This window comes from Dipodomys spectabilis, unplaced genomic scaffold (genome assembly GCF_019054845.1).
Source record: "Dipodomys spectabilis isolate Male_0828 unplaced genomic scaffold, ASM1905484v1 ptg000322l, whole genome shotgun sequence".
NCBI lineage: Eukaryota > Metazoa > Chordata > Mammalia > Rodentia > Heteromyidae > Dipodomys > Dipodomys spectabilis.
The window spans coordinates 838,815-851,765 of NW_024870999.1; the positions used below are offsets into that span (position 1 = coordinate 838,815).

General features: G+C 47.4%; 1 protein-coding gene across 1 annotated transcript; it reads left to right on the forward strand.

Annotated features, from left to right (window-relative positions):
• Nucleotides 1-2,133: 2,133 nt before the first annotated feature.
• On the forward strand, nucleotides 2,134-6,076 carry Ppia (peptidylprolyl isomerase A). The gene is made up of 5 exons (XM_042702394.1): nucleotides 2,134-2,243; nucleotides 4,032-4,062; nucleotides 4,145-4,233; nucleotides 5,291-5,463; nucleotides 5,741-6,076. Exons 1-5 carry the CDS (start codon nucleotides 2,175-2,177, stop codon nucleotides 5,871-5,873), a joined length of 495 nt encoding a protein of 164 aa, XP_042558328.1. The 5' UTR covers nucleotides 2,134-2,174; the 3' UTR covers nucleotides 5,874-6,076.
• Nucleotides 6,077-12,951: the final 6,875 nt, after the last annotated feature.

Here is a 12,951-nt window from a genome sequence, read left to right on the forward strand (position 1 = left end):
TTTATCTTAAGATGTATCATTAAAAGTTCAGTTTTGGGGGCTGGGAAGGTGGCTCAGTGGTAGAGCGCTTGCCTTGCATGCCTGAGGCCCTGGGTTCGATTCCTCAGCACCACATAAGCAAAAAGAAAAAAGCCAGAAGTGGCGCTGTGGCTCAAGTGGTAGAGCGCTAGCCTTGAGCTGGAGTGCTGAGGAATAACATCCAGGCCCAGAGTTCAGGCCCCACGACTGACAAGAAAGAAAGAAAGAAAAGCTATAAGCCAGGTGCTGGTGGCTCATACCTATAATTAAAACTACTCAGGAGACTGTGATAAGAGGATCACAGTTCAAAGCCAGCCCAGGCAGGAAAGTCTGTGACACTTTTTTTTTTCCCCGTGGGTCGTGGGGCTTGAACTCTGGGCTTGGGCTCTGTCCCTGCACTCTTCAGCTCAAGGCGAGTGCTCTATCCACAGTGCCACTTCCAGTTTTCTAATGGTTTATTGGAGATAAGAGTCTCATGGACTTTCCCACCCTGGCTGGCTTTGAATGGAGATCCTCAGATCTCAGCTTCCTGAGTAGCTAGAATTACATACAGATGTGAGCCACTAGCACCAGTTTGTATTATACTCTTTATGTGTAGTGGGGCTTGAACTCAAGGTCTGGGTGCTGCCCTTCAGCTTTTTTGCTTAAGGATGGTGTTTTACCACTTGAGCCACAGCTCCACTTTTGATTTCTTGGTGGTTACAGGTAAAGGTTTCATGGTCTGTGCTGCCCTGGCTGGTGTGGAACTGGGATCTCCTCAGTAGCTAGGATTACAATTGTGAGGCAACAGTGCCTGGCTGGCTTAACATTCTGAAAATGACTATTTTGAGAAGTTAGAGCCTTACTTTCCCTACCTGTAAAACACAGTTTAAATTCTTGTACAAGGGGCTGGGAAGGTGGCTCAGAGCGCTTGCCTTGTAAGCCTGAGGCCCTGGGTTCGATCCCTCAGCACCACATAAGAAAAAAGAAAAAAGCTGGAAGTGGCGCTGTGGCTCAAGTGGTAGAGCGCTAGCCTTGAGCTGAAGAGCTGAGGGAGAGCGCCCAGGCCCAGAGTTCAGGCTCCACGACCGGACCCAAAAAAAAATAAAATAAAAATTCTTGTACAAGCAGGCTCAACATGAGAAACAATGGCTAGAGGTCAGATAGTAGACTTGAACTACCATATTCTCATCTGCTTCTTACCACAACGCTATTCTGATTTTGCCAATGAGGAGACTTGAGTTTTCAATATTAACTAACATTCAGAATATTGCAACTAGGAGACAGCTCAGAACATAACAGATTGCCTTTCTCAAGATGTTCAATGTAAGTACTATTAATACCTTTGCCTGAAGGAATTCACTTTTACATGGTGGCTTTATCTGTCACTGAGAAATCAGGACGCAACCATCCCACTAGGATGGAGGAGGGCTGAAACTTGGAACATGTGCAAACATCTTCTCAGGAACGGCCCTGGCCTGGCTCCTTCTTTAAATGGCTTCCTACAGCAGAACATCCTGGCAGAGTATGAGAGGTATTTTGGGAAAGTGGGGCGTTTTGAAAGCGATACCCCATTTACGGGGACAGCTGCCGCCCCGCAGGGTCTTGGAAGGGCTGGGCTGCTCCCAGGCAAGCAGGCCCGGGTGTGGCCCTCCGGCCCCAGCCTATCCATCCGCATTTCCGCCGCAGCACGCAGGGTCGGACGCGGATCCCCAGCGACCTTGACGTGCGGGGCGACCTTGAGGCCTGCGTGCGCCTCACTTGCTCCCTCTGTACAATGGGGAGATGCGTAGGATCATTCAGCAGGACTCGAGTTCTTGGCACCGCCGTTGAGCCTTCAGCTTGCAATCCAAGCCACCCTTGCGAGGTCTGCCCGACAATCCAGCGCGAACCTCGCCGCCGCCCAGCGCCGCAGCCTCTGCGTCGTAGCCCGCGGGCGGGAATCTGCCTCCGCGCGTCAGGACGCACGCGCGTCCCCTCCGCCCCCCGGCCTCCCTAGCCTCTGTCTATAGGCCGGATAGACCTTCACTCCAGCTGGGCAACAGTTCCGATTGGCTAGGTCTATACCGCGCGACCGGGCTGTGGGCGGGGCCCGTGGATAATATAAAAGGGGCGGGCGGCCAGGCTCGTGCCGCTTTGCAGACGCCGCTGTCGCTTGTGCTTACCAGCTGCCAGCCATGGTCAACCCCACCGTGTTCTTCGACATTGCCGCCGACGGCAAGCCCTTGGGCCGCGTCTGCTTCGAGGTCGGGCGGGAGGCGGCGTGCCAGGGTGGGCCCTGGGAGTGGGTGGAGAGTGAGGCGGTGGCGGAGACCCCGAAGCCTCGGGGGCGGGCTGACCCTCCTACGGGCTGAGCGCGGCTGGTGGCGGCGCCATTTCCTGACAAGGGGCCATCTTGGGCGGTGCGGGAGGACGAAGGCGGCAGCGCGGGAGGACAAAGGCGGGTGGGGCGGCGGCCGTTGGGGGAGGGGGCGCCCGCTGCCGGCCCACGTGGCCGCGCCCGGCCGGCGCACGTGCTCTGGGGCTGTGCTGCGCCCGCGCTCGCGGGCCGTTGGCGCCGCCACGCGGGGCCTGGGCGGCCGCGGGCAGAGCCAGGCGAGCTGCGTCGCCCCACGGGGCGCCGGCAGGCTCCGGGCGCTTTGCACGCGGGAGCCGCGGCCGAGGCTCGGCCGGGCCGCAGGGACTGGCCGTGCTAAAGATGGAGGGCGCGAGAGCAGGAGGTGATTGGCCGGCCTGGATGCGTCCGCAGGTCTCAAGAAGGTTTTTTTAGAAACGGTCCCCAACATCCTCCGCGCCCCCCCACCCCCAGGCGGAAGTCGAAAGTGGGCTGGGCCCGCGCCGGCGCCCGGGGACCGCCTTCCGCCGCGGCGCCGGCGGGCGGGGGAGCGCAGCCCCTCCCGGCGCCCCGGCCCGCGAGGCAGCCCGGGCCCAGCCCGCCCCTCCGAACCAGCCCTAAAGCCTCGGACTGCTGCCGAAGGCACCAGAATTTGGCGTGCATTTGCGAGGTTAAACAGGATTAGACATTGTTTACGGAGTGAACAGATCTCCAGGCACAGTGAATAAATTATTGTATGTTTATTGACGGTTGGGTTTTAGGGTTTTTTTTCTTTTTGCGTGTCTCGGTCTTGGTGTTTGAATCAGGGGCCTAGGCGGCAATCCTTGAGCTATTTTGCTCAAGGCTAGCTTTCTACCGCTAACGTCACAGCTCCTCTTGCAGGTTTATTGATGAGTCTCAGGGACAATCCTGCCGGGGTTTGTGATCCCCAGAACTCAACCTCTTGAGTAGTTAGGATTACAGGTGTAAGCCATTAGCACCTGGCACGTTTTACCATCTTAATCCAGTTACCACCCCTCCTGCACTTGAGGCAGGTGGCTTCTCCTTGCTCTTCTGTCAATACTGTCTGCTTCATGGTAGTCACCTAAACACGTGCTCAAGAGACATTAGATGTTAATGTTTTCACTTTTTTTTAATCTGTAGCCCAGGCTTATTAATTGACAGGGCTCCTTGTGGAAACTGCCTGTACTTAATACTGGGCACCAAGTTAGGATCAGTTTAGTAGACTTGAGACCAATCTGCAGGTCTGTTGGTAAGAATGGAGGAAGAGCTGCTAAGGAAACCATATAAGCACAATACTTAATTCTTTAGAGTGAAATATACATAGATATTAAGTTGAACTACAACTGAAACAGTTGACAAAATCTCTTTAAATGATCTGTGTTTATGAAAGGGCTTGTAAACATGTGTAGTATTTAAACTTCATTTCCAGATAACTGTCTTGAATGTTGATGGAAAGTTGAGAGCAGATAAATTAGAACCAGTCTTTATTCCACTAGTGAGAACCAAGAAGTGACAACTCATTGGTAAAATCAAATCAATAAGTTGATGGTAGCCTTTTCCCTACCAGTGACTAAAAAGAACAGCTATTTCGTTGTGGTAAAGAAGTGCTTTCTGATAATCAGGCAGTAGATGGATGGGTACTGAGCAACAAAATATGTAAGCATATGTTGCTAATTAACTCATTTTTTTCTTACAGCTGTTTGCAGACAAAGTTCCAAAGACAGCAGGTTGGTCCCATTTTCTTGTAATCTAGTTACTTAAAAAAAATTAAAATATGTATGTACGTACTTAACTTTTTTCTCTTAACAGAAAACTTTCGTGCTCTGAGCACTGGAGAGAAAGGATTTGGTTATAAGGGTTCCTGCTTTCACAGGATTATCCCAGGATTCATGTGCCAGGTATGAAATAAACTTTGTCAGTTGTGGGGCTTGAACTCTGGGCCTGGGTACTGTCCCTGAGCTCTTCAGCTCAAGGTTAGCACTCTACCACCGGAGCCACAGCACCACTTCTGGTATTCTGAGTGGTTTATTGGAGATAAGAGTCTCAGGGACTTTCTTGCCCTGGCTGGCTTTGAACCACAATCCTCAGTTCTCAGCCTCCTGAGTAGCTAGGATTACAGGCGTAGCCACCAGTGCCTGCCAAAATCTTTGTATGTATATCTGTTGTGTGCCAGTTCTGGGGCTTGAACTCATGTCCTGGGTGTTGTCCCAAAGCATTTTTTATTTTTTGTTGGTCGTGAGGTCTGGACGCTGTCCCTGAGCTCTTCAGCTGAAGGCTAGTGCTCTACCATTTGAGCCATAGGGCCACTTCTGGCTTTTTCTGCTTATGTGGTGCTGAGGAATTGAACCCAGGACCTCATGCATGCAAAGCAAGCACTCTACCACTGAGCCACCTTCCCAGCCCCCAAAAGCATTTTTTTCTTAAGGCTGGCCCTCTTCTACAGGTTAGGCCATAGTTCCATTTTTGGTTTTTGGTGGCTAATTGGAGATAGATGAATTGTCTTCCAGTGGAGATCTTTAGATCTCAGCTTTTGAGTAGCTAGCATTACAGATGTGAGCCTTTTAGTTTGGGGGTGAGGCAAAATACACTATTCCCCCCCTCCTTTTTTTTTTTTTTGTTGTTGGTCATGGGACTTGAACTCTTGGCCTGGGCACTGTCCCTCAGCTCTTCAGCTCAAGGCGAGTGTTCTACCACTTCAGCTACAGCGCTACTTCTGGTTTTCTGTTGGTTAATTGGAGATGAGTCTCATGGACTTCCCTGCCTGGGCTGGCTTTGAACTATGATCCTCAGATCTCAGCCTTCTGAGTAGCTAGGATTACAGGCATGAGCCACCGATGTCCCGCTGTTATTTTCCTTTAATTCCCCTTAGCCCTTCTACTCAAGTTTGAGCCCTGTAGGCTTGGCATATTTTGTGGTTACATTGTCAATAGTGATCGTTTTCTATTATGTTTATAGGGTGGTGACTTTACATGCCATAATGGCACTGGTGGAAAGTCCATCTACGGAGAGAAATTTGAGGATGAGAATTTCATCCTGAAGCATACAGGTCCTGGCATCTTGTCCATGGCAAATGCTGGACCAAACACAAATGGTTCCCAGTTTTTCATCTGCACTGTCAAGACTGATTGGTAAGGATTGTTGCACTGGGAAAAGTTACTACTTAATTCAACCTAGTTCCATCTGAAGTTAAAAATTTAATGTGATCAGAAAGAGACTGGGCACTTGAGCTGAGATTGGGATTAGTTCATACATGTAAACTAAGCCATCTTTTCTTTTTAGATGGCATAATGGCCAGTATTTAATGGAAGACATCTATCTCCTTTTGCTGTATTGGTTTGTAGGGAAATTTCCCATCTTAGTTATATCACATGGTTACTGGATTAATGATTACTCTTTCGTTTTCAGGTTGGATGGCAAGCATGTGGTCTTTGGGAAGGTGAAAGAGGGCATGGAAGTCGTGGAAGCCATGCAGGGCTTTGGGTCCGGGAATGGCAAAACCAGCAAGAAGGTCACCATTACCGACTGCGGACAACTCTAATACATTTGATTTGGTTTACCATAACCACCAGACCATTCCTTCTGTAGCTCAGGAGAGCACCCTTCCACCCCATCTGCTTGCAATATCCTGTAATCTTTGTGCTCTCACTGCAGTTCTTTGGGTTCCATGTTTTCCTTACCTCCCCTCCAAATCTAGCTGGATTGCAGAGTTAAGTTTATGATTATGAATAAAAACTAAACAGTGTCTCTCCTTGTTTTGGGTTAGGGTATTGATGTTTTAAGCAGCAGCAAGTCCATATACGCTCAAATTATCCTTTCACAACCCAGAAGGTCTTACTGAAAATATCCCAAAGTGAGTTTGTCAACAGAATTCTAAAAGTGGGTGAAGAATAAGAATGGGAGTGGGTAGTTGAGGTGGGAGGGAAGGGATAGTAAGGGAAACACAATGCTTGATGGGAAATGCACTCATTACCTTGTTCATGTATAACCCCTCTACAGTATTTTCACAGAAAACATCTGGGTAACCAGACAGGATTAATGAGTGGGAAATCCTCTTGGGTTGGCTGATGGCTGTAACAATGCTGACATCTGGGGGGGGGTCTTCATTTAAAGCCAGTCCTGTGCAGGAAAGTAAGACATCACCAGCAAAAGGCTGTAAGTGGTGCTATGGCACAAATGGTTGGCCAGCAGGAGAGCTTGGACAGCAACCAGGCCCTGGGCCAGAATCAACAAAAAAGGACTTTTTGTGCCAACACTGTACTTTGATTTCAGGGCCTAGAGTCTGGTTTTCTTGCTCTGGGTTGGAACTCTACCTCCACTTGCAGTGTTTTGGTGGCTAATTGGAGTTAAACATTTGTGGTTGAAGTAATAGACCTCTAACGTTAAGTACTACGATGCTCAGGGACAGGGCTTGGTCTTCAGATCTCAACACTAGTAGTTAGGCTGGGCTCAGAACAGTGTTGGCTCAAGTACAACTGCTTTATATCAATCAAAAGGCTGCTGGCTCTCGTCCATCCAGGAGGTATGTGTGTCTAATGCACATCTATCATAAATTACGGAAGTCGAGGGAACTGTCACAAAATTTAAACTATGAAAGCTACAGGGGCTTAGAATGAAGGTTTGTTGGTCGGATCATTGATTTTTCTCAAGACTAGCTGTGTCAGTCACTGAGCCACAGTTCCCCTTCTGATTTCTTTTGGTGGCTATTTGGAAATAAGTATCATGGACTTACCTGTATGCTCGCTTTGAACAGTGGTCCTCAAATCTCAGCCTGCAGAGTACCTAGGATTACAGGTGTGGCCACTAGTGCCTGACTAAATGAGTTTATAGTTCTGTCTTCCAAGAACAATGTCTTAAGTGCCCCTGTGCATTCTGCTGCCTCCAGATTGCACTTGAGGTTTTGCTCTGACAGCCTGGACTCCAGATTACAACAGTACAGATTCAAATTCCAACTGCAGCTATATGACATTTGGAAGCAATCTCAAATCTGTAGTCTGAATTTCTAGCTGGGCACCAGTGTAATCCTAGCTACTCAGGAGGTTGAGATTTGAGGGTTGTGGTTCAAAGCTAGCCTGGGCAGGAAAATCAGCCTTGACTCCAGTTAACCACCAGAAAACCAGAAGTGGCACGGTGGCTCAAGTTGTAGGGCACTCACCTTGAGCTGAAGAGCTGAGGGACAGTGCCCAGGCCGAGTTCAAGCCCCACAACTGAAGGACAAAAAAAATTTCTGAATTTCTGGTTGGTTTTGTTGGTCATGGGGCTTGAACTCGGTCTGGGCAGCTCCCCTGAGCTCTTCAGTTCAAGGTGAGTGTTCCACCTGAGCCACAGCACCACTAATTTCTGAATTTTGTTCAGTGAGGCTGGATGGTTTTTATTTCTCAGATTGATCAGGATCAAATTAAATAGATCCATCTAAGGCATGTTAATTGTGGCCTTATTAATATAAACAAATCAGGGTTGGGATTTAAGTTGGTAGTAGGTTACTAGCCAAGTATTTGAGGGCTGGGAAGATGGCTCAGTGGTAGAGCGCTTGCCTTGCATGCCTGAGGCCCTGGGTTCGATTCCTCAGCACCACATAAGCAAAAAGAAAAAAGCCAGAAGTGGTGCTGTGGCTCAAGTGGTAGAGCGCTAGCCTTGAGCTGAAGAGCTGAGGGACAGTGCCCAGGCCCAGAGTTCATTCAGGCCCCACAACCGGACCCAAAAAAACAAAACAAGTATTTGAGTTTCAATTGCTAGTACCAGGCAAAAAACAAATACACTAAAAAAATAATTTCAGGTCAACACAATGTTCTTTCCTTATGGATATATTCCCTTGGGATACTGACAATCATGCTTGGATTTCCTTTTTTTGGTTGGTGTTGGTTGTGGGGCCTGAACTCTGGGCCTGGACACTGTCCCTCACCTTCTCAGCTCAAGGCTAGTGCTCTACTACTTGAGCCACAGCACCACTTCTGGCTTTTTCTGCTTATGTGGTGCTGAGGAATCAAACCCAGGGCCTCATGCATGCAAGGCAAGCGCTCTACCACTGAGCTACCTTCCCAGCCCCACACCTTTTTATATTTTTTTTATTGTAAAGATACTGTATAGAGGGGTTACAGTTACATGAGTAAGGTATTGAGTACATTTCTTATTGTTACCCCCCCCTCCTTTGTTTTTTCCCCCTACCATCCCTTTCCTCTCTAACTCCTCCCCCTGCCGCCCCCCAATTTCCTTGTTTATGAAATGAAGCTAGCTGGGCACTGATGGCTCACACCTGTAATCCTAACTACTCAAGAGTGAGATCTGAGGATCACAGTTTAAAGCCAGCCTGGGTAGGAAAGTCCATGAGACATCTCCAATTAACCATTAGAAAGCCAGAAGGGGTGTTGGGGCTCAGTGGTAGAGGAGCCTTGAGCAAAAGAGTTCAGGGACAACACCCAGTCCCTGAGCTCAATATCATGAGCTCTCAGTATGACATCTCAGGAACACATGTTAGGAGATCTAATGCCTAGTTTTTAAAAGCTGAAAGCCAAGGGTTTGAAGAGTGTGGCTCAAGCAGTGTTAGCAAGCATGAGGCCCTGAATTCAAACTCCAGTAACCCCCCTGCTCCCAAGAAAAAACAAAAAGCAATCCAAAAATTAGTCCAGCCTACCTCTTTATGCAGAGTATATTTAATTCCATCGTAAAACTAGAAGTGCTTACCAACAGATGTGATCATGAACTACACAAATCACAAAGATCCATGGAAAAGCTCATGCCAACTAAACATAGCATTTCCATAAGTATCTGTAGGTTTCATGTTTTTGCTTATATACAGTACAAAAAAAGAGAAAGCCTAGGTCTGGTGCTGGTAGCTTGCACCTGTAATCCTCTCAGAAGGCTGAGATCTGAGGATGGCGGTTTACAGGAAGTCCATGAGACTCATCTCCAGTTAACCACCAGAAAACCAGAAGTGGCGCTGTGGCTCAAGCAGTAGAGCATTAGCCTTGAGATGAAGAGCTCAAGGACAGTTGCCCAGGTGCAGAGTTCAAACCTCACAACCAACCAAAAAAAAAAAAAATTCACATTCTTGTTTTCAATAATTTTCATATATGCAAAGGCAATGAGCAGTTTTCTAGGGGCAAAATTTCAATCTGGTTTTTAAAGATAGAGGACAAGATGAACAAACAACTGATTGCTAAGCATCCAATTTTAACATGATCACTCACCAATAACTGGCTCTGACATATTTTCAATCTGGGGGTACAGAACATACATTTCTCCAAGCCTGCTTATTTTATCAGCATCTCAGTGTTGGTACTTTCTGCAGTATAGTCCTTAGCACCTGACCTCCAGGTGCATATTCTGTATTTTAAGTTTAATGCCTCCACCCACATTCTGATTGTGTCTCTAGTAATCCAGACTGTTTAAAGATGCTTACTGAAAACCTAGGGGGCTTGGGGTTTTGTGGATCCCAGCTATTGTGCACAGGTGGTGCATAGGTATTCTCAATCATTTCAGGCTAAGGTAGATATATGAACTCCATTTCAGGGATTAAGACAGACAAAGTGAGGCGATACAGCCAAGAGATGCCCAGCGAGGAGCTGAATCCCAGTGGACTAGACTCCAGACCTGTTCAATCACTTTTAAAATAATTCCAAAGCTCGGGGCTGGGAAGGTGGCTCAGTGGTAGAGCACTTACCTTGCATGCATGAGGCCCTGGGTTCGATTCCTCAGCACCACATAAGCAAAAAGCCAGAAGTGGTGCTGTGGCTCAAGTGGTAGAGCGCTAGCCTTGAGCTGAAGAGCTGAGGAACAGCGCCCAGGTCCAGAGTTCAGGCCCCATGACTGGACCCCCCCCCCCCGAAATAATTCCAAAGCTCCACTTCTCTTTACTTTTTTAAAAATTAGTTTTTAAATTTAAATTTTTAAAAATTTTTATTGGTCCTGGATCTTGAACTCTGGGCCTGGGTGCTGTCTCTCAGCTCTTCAGCTCAAAGCTAAAGCTCTACCACTTGAGCCACAGCACTACTTCCGGCTTTTTCTGTTTATGTAGTGCTGAGGAATTGAACCCAGGGCCTCATGCATGCAAGGCAAGCATTCTATCATTGAGCCACCTGCCCAGCCCAATTTTTTTTTTCTATGAGGTTTTAAAAATTTTTTTGTGATTAAATTTCTCAGTATTGTGAGATAGTGATACTGAAAATCACAAGCACATTCTAACCTTCATGAGGTAAACTGTCATTATTGTCATCTATAAAGTTTGTGAATTCTATGAGCTTTGACAATACAGCTATTTCTTCCACATCAGGTGATATATACATTTCTTTCCTTTGTTAGTGTTAGCTGTTCTCTCTGTCGCTCTCCCTCCCTCCCTCCCATCGCTGCCCTTGAGTTGCTTAGTTCCTTTTCATCCATGTCCAGTGCAGCTGATGGGTCCTGCTATTGTATGTTTTACCATTTCCCTCTGTTTCTATGTCTTCCTCCTAGTTTCCCTCAGATGTGAGCACATATACCATATATGTGGTCAGCAGCATGGGGTCATTTAGTAATGATACAAGATGAGTGGGGGTTTCTCTTTAATTACTTTATTGTTTTGGAAGTGATATACAACGGGATAACCTTTACATCTGTTTTTTAAAATGGTATTGGGGGCTGACCTAAGCACCTTGTACTTCCTAGCCAAGTGCTCTTCCAGCTGAGCTACAACTTCTAGCCCTTCTGTTTCGACAAAAAGTCTTGATGACTCTGCCTAGACATATCACTATGCTAGGTTGCCTCCAACCTCCTAGTACAGCTGGGATTACAGGGGAATGTCACCACTCCTAGCCCTCTCCTACATGTGCCAAGTCCGTTTCTATCCTTTAATGGATTGAAACCAACCCTCCCTCCCCCACAAATCTACTTAGTTTCTATTCTGTAACAAATTACCAAAAAGTAAGTGGCTTTTGCTAAGACAAATGGGTCAAGACTGGTACTGCATGGCTGATTCTATTCTTATAGCCTCACTGGCTCAAAGTAGTGCCAAGGCAGAGGTTATTACCTGGGTCTCAAATCCTCTCTCAAGACCCAGAGGGATTGGCAGCAGGATTCATTTCCCTCAGCTTTCTTTTTCTTTTTTCTTTTTTTTGGGTCCGGTCCTGGGGCCTGAACTCTAGGCCTGGGCACTGTCCCTCAGCTTTTCAGCTCAAGGCTAGCGCTCTACCACTTGAGCCACAGCGCCACTTACGGCTTTTTTTCTTTTTGCTTATGTGGTGCTGAGGAATCGAACCCAGGGCCTCAGGCATGCAAGATAAGTGCTCTACCACTGAGCCACCTTCCCAGCCCCTCCCTCTGCTTTCTTTATGACACCTCCAGTCCAATCTGGCTGCTGTTTCCTACATTGGGGCTATGCAGATAAAGACCAGGATAGTGACATTATAAAGCCCCTTTACCACATAAAGCAACACGCAAGTGTTACAGGGGAACGGAGGGAGGCCATGGGAAGGGCAGTTCTGCCCTGCATATCCACTGGATACTCACTCCAAAGACAAAATGCCCTGTGTTCTAAAGCCCTCTGACAGGTGTCCAACCAGTTCCAGCAGTTAGACTAGGTTTCACTTGAAATGGAATTACCATGTATTAAAAAAAAAAAAAAAAAAAAAAACCCACAAAAACGAAACAGGGCTGGGAATGTGGCTTAGTGGTAGAGTGTCTGCCTAGCATGCTTGAAGCCCTGGGTTCAGTTCCTTAGTACTACATACACAGAAAAAGCTGAAGTGGCTCTGTGGCTCAAGTGGTAGAGTGCTTGCCTTGGGCAAAAGAAGCCCAGGGACAGTGACCAAGTTCTGAGTTCAAGCCCCAGGACTGGCAAAAAACAAACAAACAAAACCCAGCAACAAACTAAAAAAACCCTCTAGCTGGTAAGTCAGGTGCTATCAGCTACTCAGGAGGCTGATATCTGAGGATCCCAGTTCTAAGCAAGCCTTGGCAGAAAAGTTTGTGAGACTCATCTTCAATTAACCACCAAAAAGCCAAAAGTGGAGCTGTGGTTCAAGTGGTAGAGTGTGTCTTGAGGGAAAAAGCTCAATGATATTACACAGGCTGAGTTCAAGTCCCAGAAAAGGTACCAAAAAACCCCCACAAAAACAAAACAAAAACACAGGGGCTGGGAAGGTGGCTCAGTGGTAGAGCGCTTGCCTTGCATGCCTGAGGCCCTGGGTTCGATTCCTCAGCACCACATAAGCAAAAAGAAAAAAGCCGGAAGTGGTGCTGTGGCTCAAGTGGTAGAGAGCTAGCCTTGAGCTGAAGAGCTGAGGGACAGCGCCCAGGCCCAGAGTTCAAGCCTCACGGTCGACCAAAAAAAAAAAAAAAAAAAAAAAAGCCCTATCAAAAAACAAAAACATGTTAAATGGCAGGCTGTGGAAAGTGTTATACTAGGTGTGGCTTTGTTAGATGGCTTGGGGAAATAAACAAACAAAAATACACTTCTGAGGACAATAGTAATTAAGTAACTACACCACTAAAGGAAGTATTTGAAATAATTTACCAAAAAACTCTTTTTTTTTTTTTGTCAGTTGTGGGGCTTGAACTCTGGGCCTGGGCGCTGTCCCTGCGCTCTTCAGCTCAAGGCGAGCGCTCTACTGCTTGAGCCACAGCGCCACTTCTGGTTTTCTAGTGGT